This window comes from Thermobia domestica, chromosome 5 (genome assembly GCF_964235325.1).
Source record: "Thermobia domestica chromosome 5, izTheDome1.hap1.1, whole genome shotgun sequence".
Taxonomy (NCBI): Eukaryota; Metazoa; Arthropoda; class Insecta; order Zygentoma; family Lepismatidae; genus Thermobia; species Thermobia domestica.
In genome coordinates, this window is record NC_137458.1 from 307,411,260 (window position 1) to 307,435,163 (window position 23,904).

General features: G+C 37.6%; 2 protein-coding genes across 2 annotated transcripts in view; both read left to right on the forward strand.

The window, feature by feature from the left end:
- Window positions 1-23,904, forward strand: part of LOC145686773 (uncharacterized) — a 453,410-nt gene that overhangs the window by 257,209 nt on the left and 172,297 nt on the right. The window lies entirely within an intron of this gene.
- On the forward strand, window positions 22,606-23,532 carry LOC145684944 (duodenase-1-like). The gene has a single exon (XM_081757297.1). The coding sequence runs from the start codon at window positions 22,623-22,625 to the stop codon at window positions 23,520-23,522; it is 900 nt and encodes a 299-aa protein (XP_081613423.1). The 5' UTR covers window positions 22,606-22,622; the 3' UTR covers window positions 23,523-23,532.

A 23,904-nucleotide genomic window follows, 5' to 3' on the forward strand; every position in this document is an offset into this window, starting at 1 on the left:
CGTTACGGAGAGTGCCTCGTGTTTTGTGGTATTCTATGAGGAAGAGAGTTTAGTGGGCCATTCTATACACCTACGCTACACTGACACTCTTTTTACCTTTACACGTACATACATTCCCTCTCTCTTCTACTTTATTTTCCTACATTTTACACTTCCCACTTTTCTCTTACTTTTGCCTGTTCACCTGGGCCTTCTGCCCTCACACTGTTTGAACTTCTCTCCCGATTTTGACCTATTCCCGACTTTGACATTCCTTTTCCTGATTTTGACTTTCTCTTTTGCTCGTTTTTTACAAAAATCTTCCTTTGTGGAGTGTACACAAGACAATTTGATTATTACATTTATTCATTCGGAATCAGGCAATTCGGTTCGTCCGTACCAACTTTTCGCAGTTTACTGCACATAATTAATCAATTTCTAATCGGAATCAACTTTTACACAAAACAATTTTAGTGATTTGGCCTACTTGACCCTATGGTTGAGGCCTAAGTGTTTTCTGACTCTTCGTGAGTCTTCTGTGAAGTGAAGTGAACATTGTAAGTAAAGGAAGAAGAAAAGTTTTGCTAATAAACATAGTTTAGAGCAAAATAACATTTTAAAATTAGTTTAAACTATAATTAAATATTTGGTAATCACTTAGCAATACTTAGATATTATAAAAAGAGATTATTAACGTTAATGATGGGAAAATCCAGATCAGTCAAAATTAAGTAACAAAGATTTGACATCTTAAGGATAGTTTTAAAATCGGTGCAGCAGCTACAAGTTTCCTGTGAATTTATACAACTAGAAGTTATTCGAAAGGTGGTCGTCCTCCTGGTTTTCGACAAAAACCGTAATAACAGGTACGAAAATTTAAAAATCATCAGTTTTTAAATCCGCTTTAAAAGGGTATAATAGAGTAGGGTAGGGTAGAGTAGAGTACAGTATAGTACAGTAGGGTAGGGTTGGGTTATCTTAGGACAGTTTGGACCCATTTTGTTAAAATTAATAAACAGTAATTTCTCGTCTCTGCGTAAGAATACCAACTGCAGCGTCTTTGTACATCTGCAGTCATGTTCAGAATAACTCGCTAATTCCCCACAATCTAACCATGCAGCAGTGTTGCCAGAGCTACTGATTTTGCAGGAGATCTCCTGCTTTTTCTACGTTCTACTGATCTACTGTGAAAGAAAATGAAAAGTGAACAATCTCCTGCTTTTTCATTACTTCGAGAAGATAAATAATTATTAATATTGAATTTTCATTTTTTCTTACATGAAAAGAGGAAAATTCTCTGTATCCATACACAAAGCTCTGTAGCGCAAATAGTTATAGAGTTTTGATGTATATAATATGAATACAAAGATACAACTGTACGTCATCTCCTATATGCATGATGGTTATCGATCTCTACGACTTACTGTAAGATTTACGAGTAAGTGTTGTTTAGATTGGGACTTGAGTTGGAAGCAGGGTAAAAGTGAGAGGTATGCTGGGGGGACGTCGTTACCCCACTTCCAAAAATATCTATAGCGTCCCCCACTTCCTAAAAAAATACAGTAAATAAACATAGGCAAGGAGGACGGCCTACGGCCTATCATGCGTCATCCTACTATTTCAGAACCACTTTTACCCCTGGTTGGAAGAGTAGCTTAGATCACTTCTCCACGATCGTCAGCTCTTATTTTGATGTAATTAAAATTCAAATTTATGTTTTGTATGTATTGTTTTATTTTGAAATTAAAGTAATAATGAATTCTGGACCTCTTGATTTGATCGCTGTCCCGTTAATGATGGCAAATTTTTTGGTCTCCCTGCATTTGCCGCCACTTTATGTGTCTACTGCTTTCTCCTGCTTTTTATGTTCGAATCTTCTGCTTTTCCAACTAATCGGTCTGGCAACACTGCCATGCAGTAACCTTGCGCGAAGTAGCTCCCTCCGCTTGACAAACAGTATATGTTTATAACCGCTTATATATTAGAAAAAACACAACTTCCGCTCTAATTACAAATTATCAACTACACAAACGAGCAAATTATGCATTTCTTCTCGGTAGATTTTCAAAGTTTTGCTAGAAACGGGCGACCAATTTTGCAACTTAGTTATATATTACGTGTCTGGTGTAGTAGTACTTCCAGAGTAGGCAGAAGTGCACCTTCTGCTTTATTTTTAAGTAGCTATGTTGTCGATTTAATATCGCTGGTAACGAAAATTGCAAATTATCTATAAGTAACTTTAAATTTAATTTAAAAACTACAAAAAAATCTTGCGTAATAAAATTTGAAGGATCGACGCCATGTTAATTGTTTACATTGTAGTAGGTGTTAAACTTTGGTAGTGTGGCGGAACACTTAAACCGGTAAGTGGCTTCATGCAGAAAATTATAAAACATTGATTACTTTCTCTTGAATTTTTAAATATTAAATGGTAGTTCGTGTTGTGAAGTATGAGATCCTTATTTCATTAAAATGATTTTTAAAGTATAATTGCATTCAGTACTTGTAGTGGCCTTGTCGTATGTATATGTGGCCACTTATCGAGCTTATCAGTGAATTAATTCGAAGTGTGCTAAGTAGGAAAGAACATTCCAGAACTATTTAGTGTGACGAGTAGGTGTGGTAAATCGAAATCGAAAATGGCTGGTGCAGTAGCGTATCCAGGAATTTATTTCGGAGGGGGGGTAAAAAATAAATATGAAGGTATTTTATATTAAAATTCCTAAGTGAGTATAGGCTTGTGGAAACAGCACCTAACACAGAAGGTAATAGAACTCTCACATTATTACAAAGTCATGGAGTGCTTCCAATAGGAAAATTATATACATCTTGTGGTAAGGAAGCTGATTTCTTAAAAGAAATGAATGTGTTCGCTGCCAGAAGATATGTACCATTGGAAATTCGAGGGGGAGTTCACCTCTTCAATTTTCAATGGTACTTTCTTCGGTAGAGCAAACTTCAACTATTTTGTGGTGATACTTCTAGCGGCTTATTGGTGCTTGAACAATCGACCAAGTATCAATAATGCTTCCTGGAATCTTGATATCCCATCGAGAACTTGAAGAACTTATTGGTTTGACTTCTGCCGTGAAGTTTGCGTTTATTGGTGCTTAGATTCCTAGGAGTATTAGTAGTAATAGTAGCAGTAGTACCAAGAGTAGTAATAGTTGCAACGGGTCAGAACCCTCAGAGGGGTTAGTTAGGTTCTGTTCTCCACATAAGTACAAGTAGTAGTAGTAGTAGTAATAGTAGTAGTAGGAACAGGTTAGAAGCCCCGCAAGGGATCAATTGGGTTCTGCTCTCGGCAGAAATATGAGCAGTAGTAGTAATAGTAGTACCAGTATCAGTAGTGGTAGTAGTAGAAGTAGCTGTAGTAATAGTATTAGTGGTAATAGTAGTAGTAATGATAGTACTAGCCGTAGGAACGAGTTAGTATTTCATCAGAGGTTGGTTGGGTGATGTTTTCAACGTAAATATAAATAGTAGTAGTAGTAGTAGTAGTAGTAGTAGTAGTAGTAGTAGTAGTAGTAGTTGCAGTAGTAGTAGGACTAGCAGTAGTAGTACTAGTAGTAGCAGCAGCAGCAGTAGCAGAAGTTGTAATAGTAGTAGTAGGAAGGGTTTATAAATCCCGCAGCGTTTTGTTGGGTTCTGTTCTCGACATCTGAATAAGTAGTAGTGGCAGTAGAAGTAGGACTAGCAGTAGTAGCAGCGGTAGCATTACTAGTAGTAGTAGCAGGAAAATATAAGTAGTTATAGTAGAAGTAGTAGGCCTAGTAGTAGTAGTAGTAGTAGGAAGGGGTTGGAAGTTCCGTGGGGGTTGGTTGGATTCTGTTCTCGACATAAGTATAATTAGTAGTTGCAGTAGTAGTAGTAGTCCTAGTAGTAATAGTAGCAGTTGTAGGAGCGGATTAGAAGTTCCACATGGGTTTGTTGGTTCTCTTTGAGACATAAGTATAAGGAGCAGTACTAGTAGTAGCAAGAGTAGTAGCAGCATGAGCATTAGTAGTTGTAGTAGTAATAGCAGTAGTAGTAGCAGGAACGGGTTGGAAATCCCGCAGGGGTATGTTGGGTTCTGTGCTCGACGTAAGTATAATTAATAATAATAATAATAATAATAATAATAATAATAATAGAAGTAGTAGTAGAAGAAATAGTATTAGTAGTAGTGGTAGTAGAAGGAACGAGTTAGAAGCTCAGCTGGGGTTGTTTGGGTTCTGTTCTCGACATGAGTATAAGTAGTAGAAAGAGTAATAGTACCAGTAGTAGTAGCAGTTGTAGTAGTAGTAGTAGTTGGTGTTGTTGTCTAGGAAAGGATTAGAAGCCCCGCAGGTTTTTGTGTTGTTCTCTTCTCGATATAAGTATTAGTAGAAGTAGTAGCAGTAGTAGTAGTAATAATAATAATAGTAGTAGCATTAGTAGCAATAATAATAGTGGTAGTAGTGGTGGTAACAGTAGTGATAGTAGTAGTAGTAGCATTAACTGGTTAGAAACTCTTCGGGGGTTGTTTGGGTTCTGTTCTCGACATAGGTAGTAGTAGTAGTAGCAGTAGTAGTAGTAGTAGTAGATGTAGTAGTAGTTACAGTAGTGCAAGTAGTATTGGTAGAAGTGGGTGAAGTAGTAGGAGTTGTACTAGTTGCAGTATTAGTAGTGTGAGGAACTGGTTTGAATTCCCGCAATGGTTGGTTGGGTTCATTTCTAAACATGTGTGTAAGAAGTAGTTGCAGTAGGAGTAGTAATAGTAGTAGTACTAGCAGTAATAGTACTACTACTAGTAGTACTAGGAACAGGATAGGAATCCCACTGTGGTAGCAACAGTAGTAGCAATGGTTGTAGTATTAGTGGCAGTAGTAGTAGTAGTAGTAGTAGTAGTAGTAGTAGTAGTAGGTACGGGATGGAATTTCCTTGACATAAGTATAAGCAGCAGTACTAGTAACAGTAGTATTGGTAATAGTCTTGGTTATAGTAGCAGTAATAATAATAATAATTGTAGTAGTTATAGTAGTAGACTCTGCAGTAGCTGTAGCTTCAGTAGTAGTAGTAGTGGTACAGTAGTATCAGTAGGGATACAATAGTAGTAGTAGTATTAGTGGTAGAGTAGCAGTAGTAGTAGTAGTAATACAGGGTGAGTCAAAAGTCCTTGGACACCTGCATAAGTTTGAAAATCGACGGGAAAAATAAAAAGTGATGATGGGAACAGAGGTTTGATGAGGGGCCGCAACTTTTGGAGTGTATGTCATTCATAGCCGCCATCTTGAATCCGCCATTTTGGATTCAAGTCAGTTTTTTAAATGGGAAGGGGTGTATGACACATCAAATAACACTAGCTTGAGCTCAGGAATTTAGTGGTGTAATTTGTTTTTTTTTCTATCTTGTACAGTTTAGAAGTTATTAATGTTCAAAGGTGGGAAATTACCTTGATACTGAATGCTACAACACATGTTCTACGTGTTGTACATCCCGTGCAATGCACAACTGTAGTCGCCGCAATCACTCTGACTGCACACGGAGAATGTCTCCTGAAATTTGGTCACATGTTTGTTGGATGCGTTCCTCCAAGTGTCTCAAATCACGGATTGTCTCAGCATACACTATCTGCTTAAGATGTCCCCATAGATAAAAATCAAGGGGCGTTAAGTCAGGGGATCTGGGCGGCCACTCCACGGGACCACGGCGATCAATCCCTTTCCCTGGCAGTTGTTCATTCAACCCTTCACGGACAGCAAGTCCATAGTGTGGAGGGGCTCCATCGTGCTGAAAATAAGATGGGAAAATGCCGTCAGCGTTCAGTGTGGCAGGGAACACAACGTCCTATAGCAGCATCAGATACTGTGGTGCAGTTAAGGTGTTGTAAATGAAAAATGGCCCAATGATGCGGGTGTTCCATATTTGCCACACCACACCATCACCTACGCTGGACTATGTTCTCGACTCGGGTCAACCCAGTTCGGATTTGCGTCACACCAGTGTCGACAATTATGTCGATTAACCTCCCCGTTCAAAGTGAAATACGCCTCGTCGCTGAACAGTATGCCCTTGGCAAACGCAGGATCCAGTTCGTGTTGTTCAGTAGCCCACATGCAGAACTCCAACCGGCGATCAGGGTCATCCTCGTTCAGTTTATGTTGCATGTGCAGCTGGTAAGGATGCCACTGATTGGCGTGTAATATCCGGACAACGGAGGATTGACTTATTGCACATGGTAGGGACACACGACGGGTATTTCGTTTAGGACTTTTCACAAACGACGCAACAACCGCCGTTGCAGTTTCCTCATTGGTGGCAGTCTTTGGTCGTCTACTACGTGCCCTATCTTGAACAAAGCCCGTCTCCCGGAATTTGGTGATCACGTGAGCCACCGTGCTTTGCCATACCGGTTCTCTGTCTGGGTGCCGCATGTTGTAGTCAGCTGCTATTGTCCGGTAGCTGCGTTCCTCCTGTTCACGTGTCAGACCCATTTTAGATCAACCAGAGCAAAGAGAGAACTAGGTCAGTATCAAGGTAATTTCCCACCTTTGAACATTAATTACTTCTAAACTGTACAAGATAGAAAAAAAAACAAATTACACCACAATTCCTGAGCTCAAGCTAGTGTTTTTTGATGTGTCATACAACCCCCTTCCCATTTAAAAAAAAAATTGACTTGAATCCAAAATGGCGGATTTCAGGATGGCGGCCATGAATGATATACACTCCAAAAGTTACAGTCCCTCATCAAACCTCTGTTCTCATCATTACTTTTTACTTATCCCGTCGATTTTCATACTTATGCAGGTGTCCAAGGACTTTTGACTCACCCTGTATTAGTGGCAGTATTAGTAGTAGTAGTAGTAGTAGAAGTGGGAATGGGTTAGAAGTTCACAGAAGTTGGTATGTTTCTGTTCTCGACATAAGCGTAATTAGTAGTAGTACTTACAGCAGTACTAGTAGTAGCTGTAGTAGAATAACTAGTAGCAGTTCTAATAGTGGTAGTAGTAGTAGTAGCATGAACGGGTTAGAAGTAGTATTGGGAATGATTGGGTTGTGTTCTCGATATAAGTATTAGCACTAGTGGTAGTAATAGTACCAGGAACAAATTAGAAGTCTTCCAGGGGCTGCTTGGGTTCTGTTCTCGACATAAATATAATAGTAGTGGTATTAGCAATAGTAGTATTAGTAATATTAGTAGTGGCGCTAGCAGTATTCGTAGTGGTTGTAGTAGTAGTAAGAACGGTTTAGAAGATTTGCAGGGATTGGTTGTGTTCTGTTCTAGATATAAGTATACGTAGTGGTGGTAGTAGTATTAGTAGGAGGAGAAGTAGTAGTAGTAGCAGTAGCTGTAGCACAGATAGTAGTAGTACCAGTACTAGTAGGAACGGGTTAGAAATCTCGCACGAGTTGGTTAGGTTCTGCTCTCTAGTAGTAGTAGTAGTAGCGGTATTAGTAGCAGTAGTACTACTAGTAATATTAGTGGTAGTAGTTGTAACGATAGAAGTAGTAGTAGTAGTGGCAGTGGTAGTACTAGTATAGTGTCTAGAAATTGTTTAGAAGCCTTGCAGGCGTTGATACGGTGCTGTTATTGACATAAGTAGTATCAGTAGTAGTAGCACTGGTAATAGAACCCTCTGAGGGTCTGTTGTTCTCGACATAAGTATTGAGTAGCAATAGTATCAGTAGTAGTAATAATAATAATAATAATAGTGTCAGTAGTAGTAGTAGAAGTATCAATAGTAATAGTAGAAGTGGTAGTAGTAGTAGCAGTGGTAGTAGTGGTCGTAGTAGTAGTTGGAAGGGGTTAGTAGCTCCTCAGGGGTCTGTTGGGTTCTCTTCTCGACACAATTATAAGTAGTAGTAGCAGTAGTAGTAATAATAATAGTAGTAGTAGCGATACTAGTAAGTGAAGTAGTATTAGTAGTATTAGTAGCAGGTACGAGTTAGAAACTCTTCAGGGGTTCGTTGGGATATGCTATCGACATAAGTATACTGTGTGATTGAAAAGTACCGGAACTTTTCCCGCCGCGCGGTTCCCTGGCGTTCGAAAAATGTGAGGGGTGGAGGAAATGTGCGCGGGACCTTCCTCTTTCAAGCGGAACTTGGCCCAGTGCGCTGCGAGCAGCGGTTGAGAAAGCATCGCTGTCCGCGCGAACGTCGTTTTGGTCGTCGGTCACGTTTTTTGAGCGCCGAAGACGTTCACCGAGGGGTCGTACTCGTAGCACCATGTTTCATCACCACTGATCACACTGTCTAATAACTCTTCGTCGGCTTCCACACAATCCAGCACTTCACGACTCATTTTCACTCGCAGTTCTTTTTGCTCCTCGGTAAACACCTTGGGGACCAGTTTGGCGCACACCTTCCGCATGTTCAATTCTTCAGTCACAATTTTTTTGCACTGTCAAATTAAGTTCGTCGCTGATCTCCCGGAGGGTTGTCCGACGGTCCAGGTTCAGGTATTCGCGAACTCGGTTGACGTTTTCATCGGTTTTCCCTGAAGGCCTTGTGCCACTCAAAGATCCGAGTACGGGACATCACATCTTCCCCAAAGGCTTCCTTGAGCAGGTCCTGGGTCTGGGTGAACGTCTTTTTTAGTTTGACACAAAACTTGATGGCGTAGCGTTGGTCAATCTGACTCCATTTTCGGCGCTCAAAAAACGTGACCGACGACCAAAACGACGTTCGCGAACCGCTGCTCGTAGCGCACTGGGCCAAGTTCCGCTTGAAAAAGGAAGGTCCCGCGCACATTTTCCCCCACCCCTCACATTTTTCGAACGCCAGGAAGCCGCGCGGCTGGAAAAGTTCCGCTACTTTTCAATCACACCCTGTATAAGTTGTACTAGTAGTAGTAGTATCAGTAGTAGTAATATTAGTAGTAGTAGTATCAGTAGTAGTAATAGTAGTAGTAGTAGTATCAGTAGTAGTAATAGTAGTAGTAGTATCAGTAGTAGTAATAGTAGTAGTAGTATCAGTAGTAGTAGTAGTAGTATCAGTAGTAGTAATAGTAGTATCAGTAGTAGTAATAGTAGTAGTAGTATCAGTAGTAGTAATAGTAGTAGTAGTATCAGTAGTAGTAATAGTAGTAATAATAGTAGATGTAGCAGCAGTGGTCACGGTAGTTGTAGTAGCAATAGGAATGTGTTAGAAGCTGCGGAGAGGTTGATCGGGTTGTGTTCTCGATATAAGTATAAGTAGTAATAATAATAGTGGTAATGATAGTAATAGGACCAGTAATAGTAGTAGTAGTAACAGGTTAGAAGCCCTGTATGGGTTCGTTGAAATCTTTTCTCGACTTAAGTATAAGTGGTGGTAGTAGTAGTAGTAATATTAGCAGTACTAATAATAGTAGTACTGGTAGTAACAGCAGTAGTAGCACCTGTAGTAGTTTCGTGGTATTATTAGCAGTAGTATTAGTAATAGTGGTGATGGTAGTAGTGGTAGTAGCAGTAATAGTAGTACGAATTGGTTAGTAGTTCGACAGGAGTTGGTTGGTTTCTGTTCTCGACATTTGTGTAAGAAGTACTAACAGAAGGAGTAGTAGTAGTAGTAGCAGTAGCAATAGTAGTCTTATTAGTAGTCGTACTAGGAACAGGTTAGAAATCCCGCTGGGAATGGTTGGGTTCTGTTCTCTATATAAGTATTAGTAGTGCTAGTAGTGTTAGTAACAGTAGCCGTAATAGTCATAATGGTAGTAATTGTATGAGTAGTAGCAGGGTAAAGGTTAGTTCCGCAGGAATTTTTTCGCTTCTGTTCTCGACGTAAGTATAATGAGTAGTAGTAGGAGTAGTACTAGCAGTGTTAGTAGCACTGGTAGTAGTAGGAACGGGTTAGAAATCCTGCAGGGGTTGACTGAGTTTTGTTCTCGACATGTCTTAGTAGTAGTAGTAGTAGTAGTAGTAACAGTAGTACAATTAGTAGGCGTAGTAATAGTAGCAGTAATAGTAGTAGTAGTAGTAGTAGCAGTGGTATAGCAGTAGCAGTAAACAGTAGTACTACTAGCAGTAGTAGCAGTAGTAATAGTATTAGAGGTAGTAGTAGTTATTGTAGTATCAGTAGTAGGAACGGGTTAGTAGTCTCGCAGGTGTTGGTTGTGTTCTGTTCTCGACATAAATGTAAGTAGTAGTAGGGTAGTAACAGCCAAGGGTGCCCATGTTGTGGTTTCCAAAGGGGGGGGGGCAAGAAAAAGCGACATTTCAAATATACTTTCTAATTTTCCTGTAAGTATTGTAAAAATTCTATTGGGTTTTCGATATTCCGAAGTACAATTTCCTCTAGGGGAGCAAGCGCCACACCTTTCCCCCATGATGAGCACCTTGGTAGCAGCAGTAACAGTAGCAATAGGATCGGGAAAGAATCCCTGCTTGGCTAGGTTGAATTCTATTCTCGATATAAATAGTAGTAATAGTAGTAGTGGTAGTAGAAGTATTGGTAGTAGTAGTATTAACAATAGTAGTAATAGTAGTACTAATAGTAATTGGAGTAGTATTAAGAAGACTTAGGGGATTTCAATGCGAAGGTAGGACGAGAGGATATTTTCAAACCGATTATAGGGAACGAAAGTCTGCATAAGGAAAGTAATGACAACTTTGTTAGACTCGTGAACTTTGCAACATCCAAAAACTTAATCATGAAGAGTACAAAATTCCCACATCGCGACGTTCATAAATACACTTGGACATCACCAGACGGAAAAACACATAATCAAATTGATCACGTTTTAGTATATATAAGAAGGCAATCCAGCATACTTGATGTCCGGTCGTTTAGAGGGGCTGATTGTGACACTGATCACTACCTGGTAAAAGCGATAATACGAGAGAGATTATCGTTAAATAAAGGTAATATTCTATGGCCGAAAACGGAGAGATTTAATTTAAAGAAATTAGAAGAGAGCCAGGTAAGAGAGGAATACCAGATTGAAGTTTCGAATAGATTCTCGGTTTTAAACGATTAGGAGTGCACTTGTGTTCAGCATACTTGGATTGAAATTAGAGATAGCATTAAAATTTCAGCAAAAGAAAAATTGAGACACGCGGAAATACGTAGGAACAAACCATGGTTCGACCAGGAATGCAATAAACTATCAGAGAAGAGAAAACAGGCAAAATTACGCTGGCTACAAAATCCGAATGAAATAATTACACAAAATTTCGCAGATATCAGGCGGGAAACTTCCAAAACTTTTAAAACAAAGAAATGCGATTTTTTGAAAGCTAAAATTAAGGAACTTGAAGATAATAGTAAAAATAAATACATTCGGGACGTATAAGGGAATCAACGAATTTAAGAAAGGCTATCCACCTAGTGCTTATATATTAAAGAAATCTGACGGTACAGTTCTCACTGATACGGATAGCATCTTAAATAGATGGAAAGATTCCTTTGACGATTTGCTGAACACGCAGCCAAAAACTAATGTGCGTGGAGAAAAAGAGATACACACCTCAGAACCGTATATTCCAGAACCCAACCGAATAGAAGTAGAAACCGCTATAAAGAAATTAAAGAAACACAAATCTCCGGGTGTAGATGAAATTCCGGCGGAGTTAATTTTAGCGGGAGGCGAAAAATTGTGGAACAAGATACACAAACTCATTCCCCTTATCTGGAACAAGGAAGAATTGACACAAGAGTGGAAAGAATCAATTAATGTTCCAATTCATAAGAAAGGCGACAAATCTGACTGTAATAATTATCGAAGCATTTCTCTTCTGTCAACATCCTATAAAATCCTTTCAAATATTCTATTAGCAAGATTGACAGCATACGCAGATGAAATTATTGGAGATTATCAGTGGGGATTTAGACGAAATCGATCAACTATCGACCAAATATTTACCATTCGCCAAATACTCGGAAAAAAAGTGGGAATACAATACCCCGGTACATCCACTATTTATTGATTTTAGAAAGGCGTACGACTCGGTTAGGAGAGAAACATTATACATCGTTCTTACAGAACTTGGAATACCGAGAAAGATAATTAGGTTAATTAAGGTATGTTTAAATGAATCCCAAAGTAAAGTCCGGGTAGGAAAATTTTTGTCCAAGAGCTTTCACGCCGAAAATGGCCTGAAACAAGGAGATGCGTGGTCGCCATTATTATTTAACTTTGTTCTGGAATACGCTATAAGGAAAATCAAAGATATTAACCAGAGCCTAGAGTTGAACGGTATTCACCAGGTTATGGCATATGCTGATGATGTAAATTTAATAGGGGATGATAGGAAAACAATAGAGAGAAATGCAGAGATCTTATTAAACGATTGCAGGGACATGGGTTTAGAAGTAAATGCAGAGAAAACTGAATACATGGAAGTGCGTCGGGACCGGAATACAGCAAATTGTGGATGCGTTAAAATATTAAATAATGCTTTTGATAAAGTGGATAATTTCAAATATCTTGGATCAATATTAACAGACGAAAATGATATTCACGAAGAAATTAAATGTCGACTAAAAGCAGGGAATTCGTGTTACTATTCGGTTCAAAATCTCTTGTCGTAGCGAATTCTGTCGAGAAATTTGATACTTAAAATATACAAAACGATAATTATGCCTGTTGTTCTGTATGGTTGTAAAACATGGTCGCTTACTCTGAGGGAAGAACATAGACTGAAAGTATTTGAGAACAAGATCCTTAGACGAATATTCGGACCGAAGGGGAATGGGAATGAGGAATGGCGGAAACTTCATAACGAGGACCTACATAATTTATACGGTTTACCCAACATTGTTAGGGTCGTCAAGTCTAGGAGGCTTAGGTGGGTAGGCCATGTAGCTAGAATGGAAGAAAGTAGAAACGCTTTCAAAGTCTTGACTGAAAGACTAATCGGAAAACGACCATTAGGAAGACCTAGGCGCAGATGGGAGGACAATATTAAGATGGATCTCGCAGCGCTAAGGATAGAAGTCTGTAGAGAGCTTTCGTGAACGCGGCGTTGAACCTCCGGGTTCCATAGGCCATAGAGTTAGTTAGTTAGTTTTAGTAGTAGTAGTAAGCAGTAGTAGTAGTAGTAGTAGTAGTAGAGTGATGGTAGTAGTGTAGTAGTACGAAGTTGTTAGTCGTTTCGTAGGGGTTGGTTGGGTTCTGTTCTCGATAGAAGAAGTAAAGTATTAGTAACAGCAGTAGTTGTAGTAGCAATAGTAGAATTGGTATTTTAGTAGTTCTAGTAGTAGTTATAGCAGCAGTACTAGTAGTAGTAATAGTAGTAAGTGGAACTAGTTAGAAGTCCAGCAGGGAATGGTTCGGTTCTTTTCTAGTCATATGTATAAGAAGTAATAACAGTGGGAGTAGTAGTTGTTGTAGTAGTAGCAGTAACACTAGTAGTACTAGTGATGGGTTAGAAATCCCGCTGGGGTTTGTTGGGTTCTATTCTTGGCATGCGTATCAGTGGTGGTAGTAGTAATAATAGTAGTATCAGCAGTGGTAGTAGTATTAGTTGCGGTATTAGTATCAGTGGCAGTAGTATTAGTAGCAGGATTAGCAGTAGTAGTAATGGTAGTAGCATAGGCGCCGGAACCTGGGAGATCAGACCCCTTCAGCCCCCCGAATATTACCGATGAGGGGGCTGAGCCTCCCAATATTTCAATTATGTTTTCGTATCCTTATTTCTTCAAAGTACTTTTTCCAGACTTAGTTTTAGTAGAAAATAGCTACTCAGGTCCGTTTTCATTTTCAGAATATAATATTTAGTTTCCTTTAGTAAAATTAGTGTCGCCAAAGAAGTATTCTTCCGTTTGAGAACTTTTATTGACAAGAGGAAAGAGAATACTTTTTTTTTTTTCGCTCCCAACTTCAATTCTTAACTGGTAACCGTATTGGTGAGCATTGTAGTCCTGGAGCATCAAAACAAACAGGGAGAGAGAGAGAGAGAATTGCCGTCGTTTTATTACTTTATGCTTTCTTTCTAGGAACTCTGGAAGCCCTAGAGGAGCGTGAGTTTTAGTGAAGTGTTTGTTTCATTTATTCATTTATTCCTTATTTGCGGGTAACTAGTGTTAATTGAACATTTGAAAAATGGATCGTTTTATAGTGAGAACGAAAAAAAAGTGCAAAATGAATCCTCTATTTCAGTGATTGACAATATTGATAGTAGTGCTTTTATTATTGAGGGAAACCAAGAGGAAATTTCAATGCCGTCTTCATCTACAGACAGATCTATACCATATAAAAGAACCTTTCACGTACATTGGGGTGAGAAGTTTCCTTGGTAGTTTTATGACGCTAAAGTAAACGCGGCATTTTGTAAAATTTGCAAAGACGCATATGAGAAAAAACTTTTGAGATTTTCATCAAAAATGGAGTTAAGCTTTATTGAAACTGGTTTCCGTAATTGGAAGAAAGCGCTGGAAAGAATTTAAAAAAAAATGAAAGCTCTGATTGTCATTGAGAGTCATTTTCAGAACTTCATGTTCTGAACAGCAAGATTAGTGTACTTTGCCAGCTCTCTGATGGTAAAAGAATTCAGATGGAACAGACTAGAATTACCCTACTGAAGATGCTTTCCAGGACTTCAAGGACTAGCTATAAGCGGTCATACTGACGACAAAAGTAATTTCAATCCTTTACTCCGATTGAGAAGTGAAGACAGCTCTATCCTTAACATTAAAAAAAATAATAATAATAACCAAATTTTAGTAGCCTGTTTTATTCGTCACGTCCCTTTTAGTCAAGTTATCGTTTTTTCCTCTGGTTGTAAAGAAAGCAGCAATAGTAGTAACAACAATCGAACGTTTTTTTTAAATTGTTTCAACTGTGCAAAAATTTTCAAAATATTCCTTCCTAATAAAAATCAAAACACATGCATTGATAATATAGCAATCCAACTTCAGTCCTAAAACACACTAGTTACCAAAATATAATCAAACAGAAAATTTAACAAATTGATCAGCAATTTCAAATATTATACACGAGTGTGGTTACTTGACTTCTGATGACCTACTAGTAGCTAGTAATTCCACAGTTGATTTATTGTGTTATTCATACTAAAAATTGAAACTCTATAACTCAAAAATATGTATCATTTGAAAAGTGGACGATTGTTACGACCGACATACATGAAGCTATTCATACAAAGTAAATTTAGTTCTTATAATGAGCCAAATCACATATCAGTACATATTAGAGAAGTTAAGTACTGCATATATCCGAAAAAAATGAAATGAAATCTTTGAGTTTTACGTCTTACGGTTATGTCGGTTAGGCTAAAGGAGACGGTGATGATGAGTAATTAATGAAATGATGAAATGAAGAAAGTGGGAGGAAACGGGAGAACCCCGAGGAAACCCACGCACATGGTGTTTGTCCACCACAAAGTTCACTTGGCAGGGTCTGGGATCGAACCCGGGACCCCGAACACCAGAGGTGAACGCTCTGCTACTGAGCTACCGCGCCCCCTGCATATATCCGAGTGAGATGCCTCAAAATAATGTTGCACCATTTCAAACTAGAAAATAAATTATTAAATATAAAAGGAAGAGTAACAATGAATAAAATGACATTGTCTACGGAAATTTCTATAGATAACAAATTTTCTCAGTTAAGGGAGGAGGGAGTACATCTTATTGTTGTGTTTTTTCTTTTGTTTTATCAAATATTATGTGTCTCTTGTTGTTGGGTAATTATATTATGGGATGTAAATAGGACGGTTGGTCTCCCCCTCTTAACTGAGAAGTTACCAATTGTTTATATTGCATATACAGTCATGGACATCAATAGCAACTCTTTGGAATTTTACGCATTTATAAGGGTTTCAAAGACGTTTCGGTTGTGGGGAAGAAAAAAGGGCCCGCGAGATTTTCACTGATTCTTGTAGTACTCGGCGAGAGAAATAGATTAGTGAAGGAATTTTCAAACTCGGCGCAGGCAAACATGGAGAAAATCGCATTTTCATATACCGGTTCAAAATGGGAAAGAAAAAAGGGCCCGCGAGTTTTTCATTCCCCATTTTGAACCGGTACATGAAAATGCGATTTCCTTCCCCATTTTGAACCGGTACATGAAAATGCGATTTCCTTCCCCATTTGGAACCGGTACATGAAAATGCTATTTCCTTCCCCATTTGGAACCGGTACATGAAAATGCGATTTTCTCCATGTTTGCCTGCGCCGATTTTGAAAATTCCTTCAATAACCGATTTCTCTCGCCGAGTACTACAAGAATCAGTGAAAATCTCGTGGGCCCTTTTTTCTTCCCCCCAACCGACGTTTCTACCTAAATATGCACAAATATACAATGATATATGCATCCAATTAAAGGAAATTTTATATAGAATCAAAATCTCCTCACAAAAGTTACGTATCTTTATAACAATTGATGATATTCAACAAAAATTAACATTACTTGTTAAGTGAAATGCAAGTAAGTGAAGTTAAGTGAAGCATACCCAATTGATTTTGGGTCAAGTTAATACTTAATTGGATATCCACGCTTAGTAATAACGTCTTTGCATCGTTGTGGCATGAAGTTTACTAAGTTTTGTACTGTCTCTTTTGAAATGCAGTGTTGCCAGACGTCGTTTATTGCTTCAATTAACTCAGCTGTCGTTGTAGGATGTCCTCCACGACCCTTATCCTTCAAAACACTCCACAAATTTTCAATTTGGTTTAAGTCGGGCGAATTACCAGGCCAAGGAAGTTCGGTAACCTGACGTACGGACAGCATATAGTCTTTTATAACTCTGGCACGATGACAGGGGGCAGAATCGTCTTGAGAAATAAACGAACCACCCTTGAATAAATCTCTACCCGCAGGTATCTTTGTCGTTTCAAGAATATGTTTATAAGTTTGTGCATTAACAACACCGTCACAAATGTGAACTTTACCGATTCCACTATGAGTAAAACATTCTCAAATCATTACCCTGGTATAGTACCTGGAAGGTTTTACAACACACGCAAAATTAAGTACTTCACGACACGAGTCATGCCATAAACTCTAGCGCGTGAATTATTGCCATAAATGGTTATTTTTATCTCATCACTAAACAGAACTTTGCGCCTCTGGTCACTTGTCCAATCTTTGCAATTTTTGGCCCACTCTACCGCCTTTTAAGTTGTTAAGGTGTAGGGTGTGGCTTCCTGACAACTCTATGTGAACGCAAACCCTTTGAATTTGACTTGTTTCTCACTGTTCGCGGACAAACGTTTCCCTCCAACTCCTAGCAAGATGTGATGATGACTGAAACCTGTCTGCAATGCACAACCATCGCGGTGCACTGTTCTGTCTAGGCGAGGATTTCATTTTTCAACCATATTTGCCAATTCATCCAATTTTTATGCACCCTGCTTCCCGAATCTTGGCCAGCTGCCTACCCACTGTACTTTTATGCAGTTACAAAATTAGGATAACTTCAGCATTAGTTTTCCCACACTCACTTAATGTTTTAATTCTAGTGTCTTTCTGTGGTGTAATGTCACACGTTTTACCCATGTCGATGTCCGATATCAATAATTTATAAACGATAAATCAATATTCATGGGTAAAAATATCACTTTGAAATTTGCCAGTAAAAGTAACACTACTAGAACAAAGAAATTACGTAACCCAGGGCACCTACACAACAATTAAGGAAGCAGAAACCACACTCCATGCATGGAACGTGGATTACCCTAATTGAGCGCGGACCTCCTGAAAGCAACATCGAGTCATCCATTAAATAAACATTTAACATGAGGGATTTGTGTTTCCTTTCTCGCACATTTTGTTGAATATTATCAATTGTTGAAGGATACGTAACTTCTGTGAGTAGATTTGGATTCTACATACAATTTCCTTTAATTTGATGTATATATCATTGTATGTGCATATTTAGGTAGAAACGTCTTTGAAATCCTTATAAATGTGTAAAATTCCAAGGAGTTGCTATTAACTTGTCCATGACTGTATGTATGTTTCGTTTATTACTGATTTTAATGTGTGTATTTTTCGTGTGTTCTTAAATCCCAATAGAATATTCTGAATGGAAAATTCTTATTAACATTGTGTAACATGGAAGAGACTTCAAGGGTGAGACAAAGTCAAAGGAGTAATTCAGAACAGGATATGAAAGAGATTTTTGGAGGTGTTTGTTAGGAAATTTTCACCAGGCCTTACACGTGGTGAGAATAAGCACTGAATATCAACGTGTCAATTTTCTTTCAATATAACAAAAATTGTGTACGAAAACAGAAAATGCTTACAAGGAAAGGACATGAACCTGTCAACGGGACTTCCTAATCACACCTAGTCCATTCAATAAACATAACAAAGATATGTTCATGCACAAAAAAATAGGTGCCATAGACAACAGACCACGACCCTGGGGCCCATTAACCTTGTTGGTATAAAGAAAATCGTAGACTCGCAGTGAAATAGTTATTGCATTAACACTGTTCATTGGAAAGTCGTGGTTTATATTTCATTCTGTTCAGCATGAAACAAGCTTTACAGAGGTGCTATGTACTGGGACCCATAATGTTCCTCTAACAGAGAAAATGGGGAGAATGTCGAGACAATTCCTTCCAGAAATCCCTACCATCAACTTTTGACCCCTCTGGAGTGACCCCGGGTAAAAGCACACAATCCAAATGTATCTCTAAAAATACTATAAAGGTTAGAAAATGTGTACACCAAGTTTTGTATTGATAGACGGAATAGATATGAGGGAAAATGTGTATTGTTACACAAGCTTGATGAACATACTGAAAATTGGTACATGAGAATAGCATCAAGTAATTCCTACAAAAAAAAAAAAAAAAAAAAAAAAAGAATGTTTGGTGTATTAATATATTACATGCTAAAAGCTCTTAACAGGTAAGGCAAATAATACGCCATGGATGTCTCATATAACCATTATTATTATTATTATTGCTGTCATTATTGACATGTCACTGAGAAGCCTCCATACTCCACGGTCTTCAGCTAACCTCCTCATTTTCATATACGATTTTTCTGTTTTCATATCGTCCATCAACTGCAGCATCTTTCGCCCCCTCCCTCTCTTTCCTGCTACCATATCCTCTAGCAGGGCTGCTCCATATAAATGCGTTTTATTTATTTATTTTTAAATATTTATTAATTTATTTTTGCCTTAATTATGTAAGTTCTGCAGATGAAAATAATTTAAGCTTATCCTGATGAAGATTGACCACTACTGCAATTGCGAACGCTAAGCTTGGAAGGAACATTACAGTTGAGTCATTACATTCTTAGGATCTATTAGTGAGACTTGTAAGATTGCGTTCTTAGTATTTACGTCCGTCCGTCTGCGTTCTTGGTATGTGCGTACGTCTGTCTGTTTCTTCCCACGATACTTATCTCTTGAATGAGTGTAATATTTAATTTCATTTTTTTGCAATAGATGGCTAGAGCGATTACTTCGTTAATACAGTCAATCCGTTAATAACTTTACAGATAACGATGACTACTTATAGCCTATATATTTCATGCCTTCCTCAATTCCTGAATTGAATTACCAATAAAGGCTCATACGCTTTAAGTTTTATGATTAATAAAATAGCTCGACTAATTATATTTTTCTGGTTGGTACAAAATGTTGCACCACGACTAAATAGGCCAAACCACATCTATTTCTTCGTTTATTTGAATAGTACAAAAAGCAAAGATCTTATAAAATAGAGGATCTGCCCATAGGTATCTTCTTCCTATAAAATAAATGAAGCCAAAAAACAACCGTGCATCGGCACGTCTGATTGGCTATTCTCGTTTCCGCCATCGTCTGATTGGCTACTTTCGTTTCCACCATGATTGTTGGCTCAAAACATTGCGATCCTATTGAGCGGAGTGGGCAGAGTAGGGGTGGCGAAACTGTGACGTATCGCTTCAAGATTTTGTTGTAAGGGCAGATTCTCTATTTTATAAGATTCTTAACAAAAAGGTACAAAATTCTGCGCTAGTTAAAATTCAAATTTAAAAATAAAAATATAATATAAAATTCGAAGCTAGTTAAATTTTGAAATTGGTCTGGTTAGTAAAAAAATCTACAAAATGGAACAAAGTTCAAAGCTAGTTAAAGTTGAAATTTAAAAATGTTATACTATAACTAAATGGGCTCATATTAAAGCAATTTCCAATTAGATATTATTAGGGAACATAAGGTGCATCGGTTGCTATATAAATTTTGTAATAACCGCTTTTTACATTACAGAAAAATTGTTAACACTCTTTTATAAAATGGTCTACTATATAATTTACGTTGAATACACAATGCCATCGCTATTCAATGCTCTCGTACTAAATATTAAAAAAATAGATTTTCTATATGTTGTACTGCTTACGAATTATACTCAGCTAAATATTTAACATTTGACCTATATAAAGCGTATTCAAAAAAGACTCTATAAATATTCTTTGTAATGGTTGAAAAAGAAACCAGAGTTTTTATAATGGTTATATAATTTCTGTTATGTTATATAGGTGTTGTTAGAAGGTTCATTATCTTTCTTGTATAATTTCTGCTATATTACATAAAGACCAAAAAAGGGCCTTTAAGAAAAAGCACAAACACCATTCATTTGACACTAAATATAAGATTCGTATTTAGCATGCTCGAAAACACCTATACACCAAGTTTCATCCAAATCGGTTAAAATTGTTATAAAAAGCGTATCCCACATAAATAAATATATTCGTAATCACCATGTTCAAAAACCTCTACATACCGAGTTTAATCCAAATCGATTCAATTGTTATAAAAGAGCATATCCCACATAAATAAATACGATTTTCGTAATCAACATGTTCAAAAACCTTTATACACCGAGTTTCATCCAATTCCGTTATCTTTTTTTAAAATGCTGTATCGCAAACAAATTATCAGACTTGGGTAAAACAAATATTATATTCGTAATCAGAGTGTTCAAGGATCCCTTTATACCGAGTTTCATCCAAATCGGTTAAAATTGTTATAAAAGGGAGCATTCTACATAAATAAATATATTCGTAATCTGCATTTTCAAAAACTCCTTTATACCGGGCTTTATCCAAATTGGTTAAAATTGTTATAAAATGGCGTATCCCACATAAACCATAAGGCCTAGGTAAAACCAAATATAATATTCGTAATCAGCATGTTCGAAAGCCCCTATACCGAGTTTCCTACAAATCGAATAAAAGGGCGTATCCAACATAATGTATTATGCTATTCGTAATTAGCATGTTTTAAAAAGCCTGTACAAAATAAGGGTTGTAAAATCGAGGTATCTGCTTCTCTGTTAAAAATAGTGCGTGTAGCCTTTGGTAATAGGGAATGAGAAAAAAGGCCATGGTATTTCACATCTCTGCTGTGTTAATTAAGGGTTTGAAAAAGATATCATAAAAAAGTACGAGTACACCCTTAAATGATAATAGGGGTTTAAAGGTTGCTATGTTGGAATATGTGTTCGTACTCTTTAATCTCTGCTATGTTCTATAGATGTTGGAATTTCTTTAGATATCATAACCTAATGTAGTCTCTGGTATGTTAAATAGTGATTGGAAAATGAGAACGAGTACATCCCTGCTATGTACTCATAGTCTGTTATGTTAGTATCCTTTCTTGTGTAATTTTTACTATGTTACATATGGGTTAAAAATGTGTCACACTTTTTATCAGCTCTGCTATATTACATAGGGGTTGAAAAATAAGCCATGGTATTTTTCAGCTCTGGGATGTTACATAGAGGTTGCGAAAATATGCCATACGCTCATATAATAGGTGTTCGTAGTGTCTGTGTAATTTCTGATTTTAATATGTGGTCATAGTCTTGTGTAATTTCTGCTATGTTAAATAAATATTAAAAAAGTAGTCGTAAAAAAGAACGAGTACACCAACATACTATTTTACTAACATCGAAAAAGGAGTCATAAAAGAGAAGGAGTTCTACGGGGTGTTCAATTTTCTATAGCTGGGCGATACACGTGACACGGCAAATCGTACGACACTGGTAAATCGAGTTCTTCGTATCATGGGTGACCTGGGAAAAGTAGAAAATTCATCACAAAGTTGAGTCAAATGTCGGTATAACTATTTTTTTTATTTGTATGTTCACCTTCGCTGAAACACCTCCCTACGGACGCAACCCTCAGTTACGCTCCGACTCATCGGCTGCGTTACTGCCCTGCCCTGGTTCGATTTCATTCTTGTTTTTATGGCCACCTAGCAGAAGTGAATGTATTTTCCTCTTAGTTTTTACTGTGTACCTACACTGAATGCTACTCAAGTGAATGTGTACAAAGAAATGCAATCCACGCCGCAAAAAACGATTGCTTAAGATACAAAAAGTCGATTTACTGAAAAGAAAGTACATATCGAATGAATTTGTGTATGGATCCGCAAAATAAATCTGTACCTTGTATTATATTGCTGGGAAAAAGGAAACAAAAGTTAATAGGTAGTAAATATTACATATTACTACCTATTAAATATTAATTTGTAGTAAATCAATAACCATTAAAATATAGGAAGAGAGCACTTTTTAAATATTAAAATATCACTCTCAAGCAGGAAGCATGCAAGCGTGTGCTCACATGTATTTGGACTCCAACACTTGTTTCTAGAAACAATCGACCACCACATGAAATCATTATATGATGTGATGTGTTTTTTTTTAAGACACATTCCTACGCATTTAGAAGAGAAAGTGTGATTACTGCTTGACTGTGTGGTAAATAATTACAAAGATAAAGCAGGATGTTATATCTCTTGGAAATTCTTGTGGCAATCATGCTTCTAGGTACTGCTTCTACAGGAAATTACAGTAGAATTGTTGGAGGAAACGTTGCAGATTTTGAGAAATATAAGTATGTTGTCAATGTTTGGACTCAAAACAGATCATTGCATTGTGGAGGAATTATCCTCAATAAGTACTGGATTCTTACTGTAGCACAGGTTGTTGTTGATCCAGATACATACCAAACATATTCAGCCGAATCTATTCATGTGGTTGCAGGGCAAAAGGAACGAAAGCCAAAGCCTGATAGCTTACGCAGTGTTTCTCGTGTGTTTCCACATCCTGATTATATTTATCCAAATAATGATATTGCGCTTCTAAAACTTAGATGGGGACTAGAAGATTCTGATCGACTGTCTGTGGCTACTTTGCCTAAGGATAATTCTTCTAGTGCAGTCACACCGAACAGTATGTGTACTGTGGTCGGTTGGGGTCGAACTAGTTATGAAGGTGAAGCTCCCTCGGTGCTATTGGAACTTGAGATGCCTATATTGGATATGAATACTTGTCTAAAAAAATTTACATTAATAGACCCGAATACTACAATATGTATCGGAGAGTTAAATGGGACCAAAACTACTTGTTATGGAGATGTAGGCGGACCTCTAATATGTGATAATGTAGTGGTAGGAGTTATTGCACGCTTTGGAAAACGCTGTACTGCCCCAAGTTTTAGCACGAAGGTTGCTGCTTATCTAAATTGGATTCGAGATGTAATGGAAAATAATTCTGAGAAAGATGGTTCAAATAATTCTGAGAAAGATGATTCTAAATCAATTGCTCATCAAAACATTCTTGTAATTCATATAATATATCTCTTTTGCATGTATATTGTTGTTCACACACTTTTCAGTGTATAATACAATTAGTTATGAAGCATTTGAAATTCGTCTTAGGAATATGTTTGTCTTAGTTTTCCCTAAAATAAAACTAGAACTTTTATTGGTAATAGTAATAATAATATCCCCAAAGACACATTTGAATATATTTTCAGAGTTTCAGTTTAGCTGAATGTCGGGAAACTAAATGCGGAACGAGCATTTAATTTGCAAAATGTAGTAAAGTCAGTTCGATATATGTGGTATAGTGGTGAAACAATGTCTTGATACGTGACAATAATGCGACCTAAAGCTCACACCCTCGACTCACTCACACGTTGAACCAATAAGGGTTCAGCTGCTGCTAAGTGAGACAGAGTTGCAGCCGTCAACGCTATTGCGATAGCAGCGCTTGAAACGCGAC

Excerpts from the sequence above, each read along its gene's own strand:
- LOC145684944 (XM_081757297.1), top strand. The coding sequence starts at position 22,623 with ATGTTATATCTCTTGGAAATTCTTGTGGCAATCATGCTTCTAGGTACT.